The sequence below is a fragment of the Bombyx mori genome, chromosome 1 (genome assembly GCF_030269925.1).
Source record: "Bombyx mori chromosome 1, ASM3026992v2".
Classification (NCBI taxonomy): Eukaryota; Metazoa; Arthropoda; class Insecta; order Lepidoptera; family Bombycidae; genus Bombyx; species Bombyx mori.
Genome location: NC_085107.1, coordinates 9,596,547 through 9,610,090, shown reverse-complemented (window position 1 = coordinate 9,610,090; position 13,544 = coordinate 9,596,547). Strand labels below are relative to the sequence as shown.

Genomic DNA, 13,544 nt, shown 5'->3' with positions numbered 1-13,544 from the left:
ATGGATACGAAATATATTTGCATAATACAAGTAATATAACTCTCAACTAATCACTAAAGTTGGTATAGAAGCCAATAATTTATTCTATTTATTAAAATGAGAAAATTGTCTTGTATCTTTTGGAATCAAAGCACTCTTTGGTAACAAAATTAAATTAAATTTATTGCTACAAGATGACTCTCAGTCTGCCGAGGCAGACTTTGACGCACGAACTTTATGGCAATATTTGTTCTTTAAATGAATTGAAATGGATGGTTTGTTAAACATACCTACCAGTACTACATTCTGTCTCTAGTGACGCGATACATTTTCATTAAACTTATTTAGGTTAAGGCTTTGTTGAATTTGTCGATATGTATTATAAGTTGGCATGAAATTAACATATCGAAGAAGAACGATGCCTAAAATTTGTATACCAAAAAATAGTTGCATGCGTTCTAGTATCGTTAAATATATATTTATACTTAGCATTTATGCGTTAGCATAATCAGAACTTTATTCCGACAGTACCTACTAAAACAAAACGCTTCATTTCTTTTTCTCTTTAGATGGACAGAAGAACAAAAATTCGGACCTGCCCGCCGGATTTTAATATCGAATGTTTTACCAATCATGCTACAAAATGCGGATTATTTGGAATTTAGGTGAATACTTTAAAACAATGGGTTCCGATTTAAAAATGTAATGCGAGTTTACAAGGCATATTTCTGCTATAGCTAGTTGTCCCAAATCAATTGAGACTGAGTTTTAATTAATTAAAATATGTTGAATTGCAGGCATTTACTCCGGAAACTGCTTAAAATCCTCTGGTCCTAAGACAGCTTTCTCTTTTTAGCTTAAAAACATATATATACACACCGGTGGATGTAAATATCTCGATTCTAAAATAACAACTACAAACCACAACATAAAACGATAAAGACTAAAGACTCGCAGTGTCCTAGCAAGTCGGATCGCTTACAATACTGAAGAAATAAAACTCCGTCAAGAAATGGAAAAGGCTATTTGTAATGTCGATTTTCCAAATAAAAAAAACTCGATTCAATGACTTGCTAAAATCTTGGAGGTACTACGAATATTCTCGAATATTTTTCTCTAGTCTACGAATATTTTTAAGTTTAACCGGTTTCCTTGGCGACTTTTACACTAAAATTACCATAAACCTTTTCTGGGTAATTGCCAAATTAAACAAGTCTTCCATATTGATGAAATTTGCACATTGTTCTGGTGACTATTATTTTCATTTAGTTCACTGAATATTTGATTTACTATAAAGGAGTTATAATTACAATTTGAACAACGTTAAATAGCGTAAAACAAGCAAAAGACGAGAATAAAAGTCACTTGTACTTGCTTAACATTATTAGGCGGAATGTGTAGTCATCCGACTTATTTAAAACTATTCCATGCCATTTACAGAATTTAATCACATGATTCTTTATTGATACCGGTAAAAATATGACACAAACAATAATAAATAAAATTTCAATAATAACAAATGATTAATAATTTCTTTTACACTATGCTTATATTGTGACTTAAATATTTTCTCAGTAAAACAATTTTGACGGACAACTACGAGTATAATATAGAAGGATTTAATTTAAATTGGTTTCAAAACTTTGTGTAAACAGCTGGCTGCTAGTCTCCATTATGCTTAGAGCTTTGTACTCGCTGTAACATTAGTATCCTCTCATGTGACCTATCAAGTAAATCATTAAACTTTTACGACATTCATGTTTATATGAAAGACACAATACACAAGAAGACAGAACGCTCACAATAATTGACGAGTTCAACGATTTTAAAACAGCAAGACATTATGTGACTTCATGAAGTTCAGTGTACTTGAGAGTTTTGTTAGATTTTACTTGAAACAAACCAAAGGGTTTAATTACACAAATACACAACTTGTTAGTCAAAATTAGGTAAGCTCACGGCCGTGTCCCTGATAAGCAGAACCGCTTAACGGAGATGACAATGAAAATACTGGGTTAGGGCTTAGAATGATTCGTCAACCGTGTTCTACACCCACGTTATTCTAAGACAGAGAGACGTCCCGCGTGTTTCCTGTCCGACTTTAGTCGTGAAATTGCGTGAGGAGAATTGCCAAACTGAAAACATCAAGTACGCTACGTTTTGGAATAGATAGAACGATCAACGTCCGCGAAAAATGCGAAAACTTAATATAGTTGCCGGCGCTAATGACGCTTGCAAGAAAATTGACAGACAAATAATATTGGTCAATTATCAGGACTACGATATTCGATGAAAAAATAATAAGCTAAACCTGCTCGAAACGTGTCCAGGACCACTAATAGCTTACGGTTTATACAGTACGAAGTAAAAGGATGAAATAACGTCTAAAATCCTTAGAAGAATTGAAATATTAAGTGGGCCTTTTTCGATTTAGTATCAGATTTAATTTAAATAGCACAACTGCTTTCTATTACTGTAGTTTGTCCTCCAAATAAATAAATAATAATCTTAAATGATGATTGAAGATTAAATGAGATAGTTATGAAGATGGATTTTATTACACCGTATACTACTACTATTTGACTATTATATTTCAAACAAAGAACTAGCATTTATTTTTCACAAAATTACTAGAACAAATGGAGTTATATGTTCATACTTCGTTTTGAGGAAAAAAGTATTCCTTTTCTTTTCAGTTAACATCGCTCTTAATTAGTTAATTAATTTCAAATGTAGATATTTCAACATCAAGATAATTTCGAATAATCCATTGTTTTAAAAAAAATCAAAACACAAGTTTTCTGAAAATGTCGTTCTGTGGCTATTAAAATAGAAATTTGCAATCGACGAACCGTTTTCCGATGAACTAACAGAGTCGATACTTCTAATTCAATTTATGCTATTCAACTGGCATAGTTTTGCTTGCGTTCTGATGTTAATGTTACAGAAATGATTTAATTTTAAGCTTTAGGTTTCTGTATAAACCTCCTTTATTGATCTACCAGTAGACTTACATCGTACTTGTAACAAAATCATATTTTATGATATTCGAGATCTGAAATGGAAATTATTTTAACATCATACAGATTTGCAATTTTAAAAGATCGTTCAAATTCATAAGAGAATATGCATGAAAATGGAAAAAAAATGTTTCCTTCTCACAAAATACGAACTTGTAATTTCTTTCGAAGTAAAAGTCATAGCATTTTAGTAAATGCCATACGAAACTTAAAATAAAACCAGAACTTTAGTTAACGAGATAAAACAAATGCTTCCAATTCACAAATGAAGTTTGAACGTTCTCGAATATAATAACAGTCCACACGTATTTTTACAAATATGTGCCGAAGGTATAGTAAAAGGGATTGCTACCGGTAAGGTGAACTGGTGAAAGTAGTTAGAGGATGGTACGTGACGTGTCGGTCGTAATAGGCGGAATCAATTTTGTCCATCAAAGCCTACGCAAGGCCCATACCATACGTGATAAGCAGAACAAACGCCCTAACGGATTGCTATTCGAAAATGCAGCAAGCGTTATGAGGATGTACAAATAAATTAAGCGGTGAATTACAAGGGTTATACCTTTTTATTAGTCGAATGAATATTGTACTCAAAGTCGAAGTTTGTTGTAGGTAAAAAACATTTGAACAATATATTCTAACTTTAAGTACATATCTATATATTAATACGTGAATCAAAAACTTTGTATCCCTTTTTACGAAAATTGCGCGGACGGAGGAGTATGAAATTTTCCACACTTATAGAGAATATAGAGAAGAAGTGCACAATGCTAATATTTTTTTAAAATAATGCATAAAAGATACATTAAATCAATAAAGAAAACATTACACACACTACATACCATGTATTTGGTACGCATGTTACGCACACACGCATGCATACTATGTCAAACTTTTGTTCGTGACGTATGTTGTCAAATTGAGAATAGATTAAATATTGTTTGTCTTAGTTAATATTTTTTATAGTGTAGTCTTGGCGAAATTTGTGATTATAGAAGTATAAAATACAATCATAATAGTATACAAACTTATAATTCCAATTAATTATAAGTAGTCGAATTTCGACTACTGCGGGACCTCTAGTTGCTATTATTATCACTGTTATTATTATATGTTTTACGTGTCAAACTGAACGTCGTTACGTGGCTTTAAATAGCTTTAAATTGTGAGATCTCATATGAAAATTAAATCTCCAATTCAAAAAGTAAATAGAAATCTAATTAATTACATGCCTTGTTTTAATTAACCGCCATTTTTAACAGTTGTCTTAAGAAGCCTGCAACTGACGATACAGTTCTTTTTGTAACTGATTTGAACATGATTTTGACCCCCTTCAAAACGTCGGATTAACTCGAAATTTGTTATACTTGTTAAGGACAATTCGATATTAAAAAATATATGGAAAAAATTGAAATCGAACTAAAAAATGAAAAATAATAGTTTATTGTAAAAAAAGCGTGGAGTGCATGGTATCAGTAGTTATAAATATTTTATGAACAGATATGAGTAGAAGGGCTATTTTGATAATATCCTGAAAAGCACCCCACGCCTTTTTTACAATAAAATCAGCTTTTCTTACACTATTTTTAATTCAAATTTATTAAAATTTATTTTCTATTTTTTAGTTGGATTTTCTATAAAAGCGTGTTTTGTTAGTTTTTTTAAACTATTTATTTATTTTTTATAATGACATCGAACGAATACGAAATGCGTTGTGACTGCGACAAAGCTCCCATCACGAATGAATTACGGCGGTTGCCTTTGGCGCTAATGAGAGAAGTGGCAGCATAACAAGTAGCGACGGAGTCCTGATAGATTACCGATAGATCAATGCCCGATGAAACACTCGTAGGAGCGCCTTCACACCGTTATGCAGAACCGTTTATTATTATAGTATGAACTGTAGTTAGTAATTTAATAAATCCGTACGAACCCAAGTTCGATCGTAAAATCCATTCATTTTGTAAAGAATAAGATTTTTTTTTATTTTTTTTTTGCTTAGATGATTGAACGAGCTCACAGCCCACCTGGTGTTAAGTGCTTACTGGAGCCCATAGACATCTACAACGTAAATTCGCCACCCACCTAGAGATATAAGCTCTAAGGTCTGAGTATAGCTACAACGGCTACTCCTCCCTTCAAACCGAAACGTATTTCTGCTTCACGGCAGAAATTAGTGGAGTGGTGGTACCTACCCGTGGGGACTCACAAGATGTCCGTCCTACCACCAATAAAGTCAGTGTTTTTTTCTGTTTATATTGTACAAACTAAACCCGCTTAACAACATATTAACAACACGCCAATGCATCTCGTAGGCTGAAGTTTTATGACTAAAAACGGACCTAAAGCTACATTCAACTAACGTACCATACTATATACTACTATCTTTAAATAAAATAATAATAAAGTTACTAACTCGATTATTTGGATATAACTACACTACAGTCCCGAGAAAACACTTGTTTTAAATACTTCCCTGTTAGATACTTGACAATGGTTTGTTTCTAACATTTAGTTCATCGTTTCCAATCAAACAAAGTAACGGATCGGTTGTTTTTCTCGAGATTAGCTTCCAATTATATGAAACACAATCTGTGTGACTCAAAAGGAAGTGATATTTTGTTTTTCTGGTTCGTTTAACACGATATACGTCGTATTACGGTGTTTTTATGTAGTATTATGTAATAACACACGATCACTATATGGTAAACACGCTATTTTCGAACCAAATAATCTCTAATTGATTCAAAAGTAGAATTAACTCAGCTATTTTTCATGTAGCGGCTATTTATTGTCTGATAGCAAACATAAACTAAAAAAACGATGCATTTTATTTTAAATATACTATATTTATTGAAATCTTATTATTCTTCTATTCTATATATATTTTTTATTTTAATATTAAAATATTCATATTTTTTTAATTGTATAAAAAAATTATTACCGCAAATGGCGGTATCTACGACACAAGCAATCAGTGGCTAGAGTTCTAAAGTAAGAAAACTCCTCGCAATATGCGCCGTATCAATGATAATTATTTAAATAATTATTGATTCTCTGACTCATGTTTTCATTATTTTTTAATTCAAGGTTCTCATTTTTTCCTATTTTTTCCTTGGTTACCATATCGCCATATTGTTGCGGCTGCAAAAAAACTATGTTAGAACTGTACAAAGTCACTACTCAGCTTAGCGAGTCAGCTTACATAAAAACGATAATGACAAAATTCATGAGTATTATTACTCTTAATAAAGCGTTTAATAATAGTTATAGTATTCGCGGAAGTGATCTCAATAAAACTTATAATTTAGAAAACACTAACTCACAGCTGTCTGAAAAATAGATGAGATTAGAAATAAATTATTATATATTCAACATTCCTTTACGTTACTTATTCTGTAGACTACATATATGTACTTACGTATTACGTAACTGATTACGTATTTATTAAACGAAATTTAAATTTGTTGGTTGACCAAAAGGTTGAGGTACACCCTCAGAGAGAACATCAATCGGAAAAATGACAAAGAAGCTCTTTCCCGGGATATTTTCAAATATGTCAATCTTTTGTCGTTATGTTTAAGGATAGATAGATGGCTAAGTGCCTTTTTTGTGCCCCTTATCCGTTTCGAAACGACAATTCATGCATTATTAATATTAAAATGGATCGTATACATATACTTAGGACGACGAACTATTAGTGCCTAGAACGAGTCGAAAATAAAGGTGCTTATAGTATTATACATACATACCTACCAAAATAGTTTGAGCTGTAGATACATTGAACCGCCTGTGGCCTTAAGGACGTAACTCCTGGTTTATAAATTTAGGATTACGACCTGAACTTTCATGGTGGATTCCAACATTCACTTTGTGATCTGTTAAAGTTATTAGTGATCTAAACATTACAGACGTAATAAAACAACGTACGAATTTATACAAAAATATGAGTTACTCCACTCACAAGACCGGATAATAAGATAATGTAAATAACTGACATTTAATTTCTATATAGCGGTTTTTTTTTTTTAAATTATTTGGCTAGTTGAAAGACTATTTGGTTTAAGCATTTGATACTTTTGATATTTGATACTTTACATGAGAGGCATTCAAAAGTATAAAATTTGGAAAAAATATCATAACAAAAAACTTCTTTGGCTATTTACTTAAATGGGGTAAACTTATTTTAAGTTCAATTAAAAACATCGAATTGTTGGTACTAGTACCAAATAAAACGAAAATTTAATTACAAAGATAAAAGTCGCGTATTAAACAAAATGCGTAGTAAAAATGTCTTCCACGATAATAAAATAATATCGTATGATAAAATCAAAACAAAAATAAAGGTATAGTTTGCGTAATTACTGTCCAATGTGTGACATAGACCTCGTCATAACATTCACGTTGCGATGTCTATAGGCTCTGGCAACCAATTACAGTTAGCTGGACGGTGCTTGTCCACCGGGCCATGCAATAACTGCATACAGTCAACAGCTTTTAGTACAGTTTCTAAAAGCTTTTTCATTCTATTTCTGGTAGTACAAAACTGACTGTACAAAGACGAACTGACATTCGGTATAGTAACTAATGTCAAATCAACTAATTTAGTTTTTTACACAAATAACCAAAGTACTGGTTCTGGTGGTTACTGGTGGTAGGACTTCTTGTGAGTCAGCACAGGTAGGTAGGTCAGCACCACGACCCTGCCTATTTCTGCCGTGACGCAGTAATGCGTTTCGGTTTGAAGTGTGGGGCAGCCGTTATAACTAACTATACTTGAGAACTTAGAACTTATATCCCAAGGTGGGTGGCGCAATTACGTTGTAGATGTCTATTGGCTTCAGTAACCACTTAACACCAGGTGGGCTGTAAAAAAAATGTATTCGCTTTTTTCACCGCATGTGCTCCTTCGCACAATTCAGTCTACCAATATCGACATTCATTATTATCTCTTAGTTTGGTATTTTATTAATACTAAGCGTGAACGTTAGTACCAAATTTAACATAAAAATGGGGACATTTCGATACTGCTTCAATTCACACGCCTCTAAGTATATCTATAGTCTGACCGGCGCGACACCCCCACTTATCAAGTCATTGGCATTCGATAATCAATTAATTCGATCCTCTTCGAATTCGGTGAACTGACAACGAAACGAATGTCTCCAACATCGGTCACTAAACATAGTCATTTAGATTTATTAATGATTTCAACTAATACATTTAAATTGCTTTTACATTTTTAGAAGAAAATATATTATTACAGCACGAATGCCTAAAAGAGGCGCTAAGCTAAACACCAGGTTTCACCTAGCCACGATTCCATATGACTATCGCTTATTGTATTTTTGGAACGAAGTTCCTTAAGGGACGATGCGGAGGGGTACCCTAACCGGGAAAAAAGTCCGTAACGTAAGATTTTTATTATTTATGTATTGTCTTAGTATGATGGCTATACAGTGTCTGATGTATAGTCTACGTGATGACAGTTTTCTATGATAGAACATAATTAGGCTTAATTATTATTATTCATATAAATAGCTGATTCTTTGTATATTATTATTATATATTTTTTATAAATCATGATGAATAAAACAAAATTGATAACTTTGCAAAGTAGTTTTTTTTATCAAAAATATATCACAATAAAAATATATACTCGAATAATTATTTCCTTTATACCTCGAATAGAACTTAAAATTAATATTTTTATAATAAGCAACTTCGTTCCTGTCCAGTGTCCCACGACACCACACATTTTTTTTCACCAAGGTCCGTACCTCCTACTAGGAGATCCCCGCGCTTAGGAGACGCGAAGGGTTTGTGGGACTGGACGGTTCGCAAATATTGGGAGCGGATCGCGGGCGCAAGGAATGGAATTTAGGGCTCTACCCACTAAGCGACTCACCTGCCCTGCCGCCCGATCCCCCGAGGTCAGAACCCGAACTGGGTAAAGAAGTTGCCGGTCAACCATGCAACCAGACGCGCGGCTCATCTCAAGGAGAGCCGGCCGATGGAGCCTTCAAGGCGAATCGCTAATTAATTGAAAAACATTGATTTTTTTAAGACGACTCATGCGACACCTATTTTATGTTTTTATATGTAAACTAGCGATCCGCCCTCGCTTCGCTTCGGAAATTGTAATTAATTATTGATTTCTCCACTATTTAATTGATGTATATATATATAAACCTTCCTCTTCAATCACTCTGTCTATTAAAAAAAACCGCATCAAAATCCGTCGCGTAGTTTTAATGATTTAAGCATACATCGGGATATAGGGACAGAGAATGCAACTTTGTTTTTTACTATGTAGTGATTCCATAAGTAATTATTCACTCGTTCAGGTACACGAGCTCACGATCTATATTTATACTAGAGTTCTAAATCTCAATTATGCACTATGACGCCGGATATCTTTCAGACCGGAATACACATCTTAGGAATAGGCTAACTTACTGCCAGCAAATAGTACTACATAATAGAAACCTTCCTAGGAGTGCGAACAACAGTACAAAAAAAAAGTCAACCCTCAGACACAGCCCACTGAGTTTCTCGCCGGATCTTCTCAGTGGGTCGCGTTTCCAATCCGGTGGTAGATTCTGCGAAGCACAGCTCTTGCTAGGGTCCGTGTTAGCAACGTCATCAGGTTTGAGCCCCGTGAGCTCACCTACTAGTTAAGGCGACGTTGATATAGCCTCTCAAGGCTATCAGCTTAGGTAGGAAAAAAATTTTTTTTTTCATCACAATCGTATTAGGCTTAGGAAAGCATAGAAGAGAAACCTACGTACATACACACAAACATTGAATTTATTTATATAGATAACTACGTACTTGAGAATTGATAATGATCAAAGCACGCCGATATTATGTAAATGTAATGTCGTTATTATAACTACTGTGATAAATTGAGGAGAGGCTCGGGAACGTCATGAATTGTATTTCTAAATTCACAAGATTTTGAGGACCTTTGACTGTGGATGGTGTCAAGTTTCTCAAGTTTCTAAATACCTACTTGCCATACCTACATTAGAGAATTTAATGACATAAAAACGTCTTTTTGTACCTTATAAAAAACCATACAATATGTTTTTGCACAGTATGCGTGTATTTTAAAATGTTGTGTAATTAATAAGTAAATTTTTTTATTAAATTATTTTACGAGTAGAGCTAAAAGCTCTTGGTAGTACAATAACTATGCACACAAAAACAAACCTGACTACTGTCAAACAAATATTCGTAAATAAGGTCTTATTAAACAAGTTAAAAAAACATAACATTAAACAAGAATTCAATCATCATTACCAAAATATTATCACGTTTTTACTAGTTTTTACACAATATAGTAAACGCAACGTCAATTATTCATATATAATATAAATATTATCATGTTTTACTAGTTTTTACACAATACAGTAAACGCAACGTCAATTATTCATATATAATATAAATATTATCATGTTTTACTAGTTTTTACACAATATAGTAAACGCAACGTCAATTATTCATATATAATATAAATATTATCATGTTATTACCAGTTTTTACACAATATATTAAACGCAACGTCAATTATTCGAAACAGTTGTCAGTACCTTCCGAATAATCCGAGTGGAATAGTGGAAACGTACAAAACAAAAACAACATTGGCATTTATACCAAAATAATAGGTTTACATAGAAAAACAAAAAAGGCGAATTTCATCTAGAACATATTCATTATTTTCTGTCTTCTTTTACAAACTTTAGAGTTAATGTTGATTGATGGAGCATTATGCACGAACACGCTCCATTATTATTATGCAAACTTAAGTAAAGATGGTTACTTTATATAGAATTGCATAGATCTCGTCTATCCGTTCGAGATTAATGAATTAGTAATAAAAAAAAACCAAAATGTGTGCAATTCACACGTGGTAGAAGTGAAACCTTCCAAAATTAAAATACAATTATCCTAAACGTCTTAAGTATATGTAAAATTTTGTCATTAGTAAATAATTGTAAGGTAGCGCCCTCTGTGAATTGATATTTTAATTTCACGTATAATCCTAAATTAAAATTCACTACAAGAGCTTTCATACACACGTTAGTATTAAAAAATCTCACAGATGGCGCTGTATTAAATAGTATGTATATTTCTGTCTCATTCTTTGCTGACTTCATCCTACACATTTTTGTATTTGTGTCTCTTACCTGTCGTTTTTTCCGTTACATCCGGTTTGAAATCACAACGATTCTAAAGAAGTTTTCACTTCAAAAAATGTATCTTCATTATTCTCTTTACAACGTATTTCAGAATCATTACATTAACTCAACTTTCTTTCGCGTAACCGCTTCGACAAGTAAAACAAATGTTAGATCGTAAATGTATTCGACCTCGAAAGATATTTACAGATCATTTCGGCAATTCAATTCAGTTCAAGGCTTCCGAATTATTACTTTTAGTCATGTCGAGCTATACCAAGGACAGTAAAATCTAATTGGTTAAACATACTTCGGATACTTACATGATTTTAATTGAATGAAAATATTTTAAGCCTTTCAACGAATTAACCTCGATCCTTTCCAAAGCCTTTCATCGAATTAACAATTAACGATATAAATGATTATCTCTGATGTTACTTGCGATCTCTGGCTCCCACCTATCACCGTTTGATAACAGTTTTTCTTTGTTATATAGAAGCTCTTCGTGGGTTTCAGTACAATACTCGAAATTTGGTCCTTCGACTATTGCGTCAACAGGACATGCTTCCTGGCAATATCCACAAAATATGCATTTAGTCATGTCTATATCGTATCTTGTTGCTCTCCGGGAACCGTCACATCTTTCTTCCGCCTCAATGGTTATGGCTTGAGCAGGACAAATCGCCTCGCAAAGCTTGCAAGCAATGCATCTCTCCTCGCCGGAGGGATACCTTCGTAAGGCATGTTCTCCCCTAAATCTTGGAGAAAGAGGACCTTTCTCAAAAGGGTAATTGATTGTTGCTGGCTCTTTGAACAAATGTCCTAAAGTTACGGCAAAACCTGCAAATTATCATTTAAAAATAAATATAACGCAAGACGTTCCTACATTTTGTACTCCCGAAGTACTAGTAAATTCACCGTTTCATGTTTCGTATTACCAGCGAATAAGTTCCATAAAGGTCCGTAACGAGTACCGAAAGTTTTTAGGTTGGTTTCGTTTAGTGAAAAGAAATATGAAGACATAAAACTGAGTTATGAACGACACAAGTCACTCGTTCACCCGAAGCTGTGTTACTCAATATCATGATAAATATATGCAGTCAATTTAATTAATTGTTGATAATGCAAAATTAATAAAATTAGTAAGTAAAGTAAAAAAATTTAGGAAGTAATCAATTTAAGTATTTTTTTTAAATTAGATCACATTGAAATTGATGGGGAAAAGTAAATATTATTATAATGAAATTATGTGGACACCCTAAAACAAGTATTAGCGTAGTCTGCGAGAATAACATTGTTTGTGTGTGCGTGTGTAGTCATACTCGTACTGAGGCTCAGATGAACCGCTTTTGAAAGGATCTAATCAGAAGAGACAACTGAGGCATATAGGGATTTAGCTACAACGGCGTATTTCGACAAAGCGTTCGGATTGTATTGCAGTTTTGTGAACCGTAATAAAAACCAAAGTACCAACCTCGGACTATTTCTGTCCAAAACAAAGTTTGCGAGGCCCGATCAAAGATGTCTCTCATTGTCGTCGATGGCGGCTGGTCGTTTATGTACGTATATTGTACATCGTATTTAGTACGCGGACAGCAGTAAAATGGGGGACGCTGAGGTCCTTGCGCACAAGATTGTGCAGGGTGAGGGGGGAAATTCGAACTGGGACGGCGGTTCTCACCAGGATTACGAATATCCGATTTGTGACGAAAATAAGAAATAACAAAAAACACGTTTCGTCTTTTTGTTAATGTACATATACACTGTACGAGAGACATTATTTTCGTCTCTTACTCGAACCGAAATAAAATACCTTTTTTTAATAATAAACAAAATGTCACTTTATGAAAGGAAACATAATTCCAAAAAAGGTTTTGCTTTCAAAAGTTTTGTTGTTCAATCGAAACCTGTTTATCTATGCTCAATAGTACCAAAATAAATAAGCAGTTTATGTATTTATGTATGTACAACATAATCTTGTATACACTTTCGTGTTACTTTAAATTTGAAATGTTCGAATGAAAAGATTCTTACCTATTTTCTACGTTGCACCGTCGTCACTTAATGATCATGCTAATTAACAATTTGCAAAATGAGGCGTTTCTTCTAGCCAGCGCCTTCTTTGTGCTTTATCGTTGTTGTTATTCGAGTGCTAGAATTTTTGTAATTGCTGAGTAAAATTAAGAGCAAAATTATATTATTTTCGTTTTATGACAACTATATAATGACAGTTCAATGTGGTATCATTTATAGAAGGTACAGGGGAAAACATAGTAATTATATATTTGTTTAATAAATAAAACGGTTAATTGAATAGAATGTCACATCCAGGTATTCGAGAGCTGTGTACCAACTGCGTAGC

At 33.2% G+C, this 13,544-nt stretch overlaps 1 protein-coding gene and 1 long non-coding RNA gene across 3 annotated transcripts; both read right to left on the bottom strand.

The window, feature by feature from the left end:
- Nucleotides 1-5,827: 5,827 nt before the first annotated feature.
- Nucleotides 5,828-7,258, bottom strand: LOC134199782 (uncharacterized). Of its 2 annotated transcripts, none has more exons than XR_009974404.1 (2): nt 6,752-7,258; nt 5,828-6,143 (listed from the first exon to the last, which is right to left on the bottom strand). It is a non-coding gene; the product is annotated as an uncharacterized LOC134199782 (long non-coding RNA). The 2 variants fall into 2 exon arrangements; XR_009974405.1 differs by having other exon boundaries at nt 6,756-7,258.
- Nucleotides 7,259-10,088: 2,830 nt separating this feature from the next.
- On the bottom strand, nt 10,089-13,038 carry LOC101739695 (NADH-ubiquinone oxidoreductase subunit 8). Its single transcript, XM_004929810.4, has 2 exons — nt 12,657-13,038; nt 10,089-12,022 (listed from the first exon to the last, which is right to left on the bottom strand). Exons 1-2 carry the CDS (start codon nt 12,958-12,960, stop codon nt 11,589-11,591), a joined length of 738 nt encoding a protein of 245 aa, XP_004929867.1. The 5' UTR covers nt 12,961-13,038; the 3' UTR covers nt 10,089-11,588.
- Between the last annotated feature and the right edge of the window lie 506 nt (nt 13,039-13,544).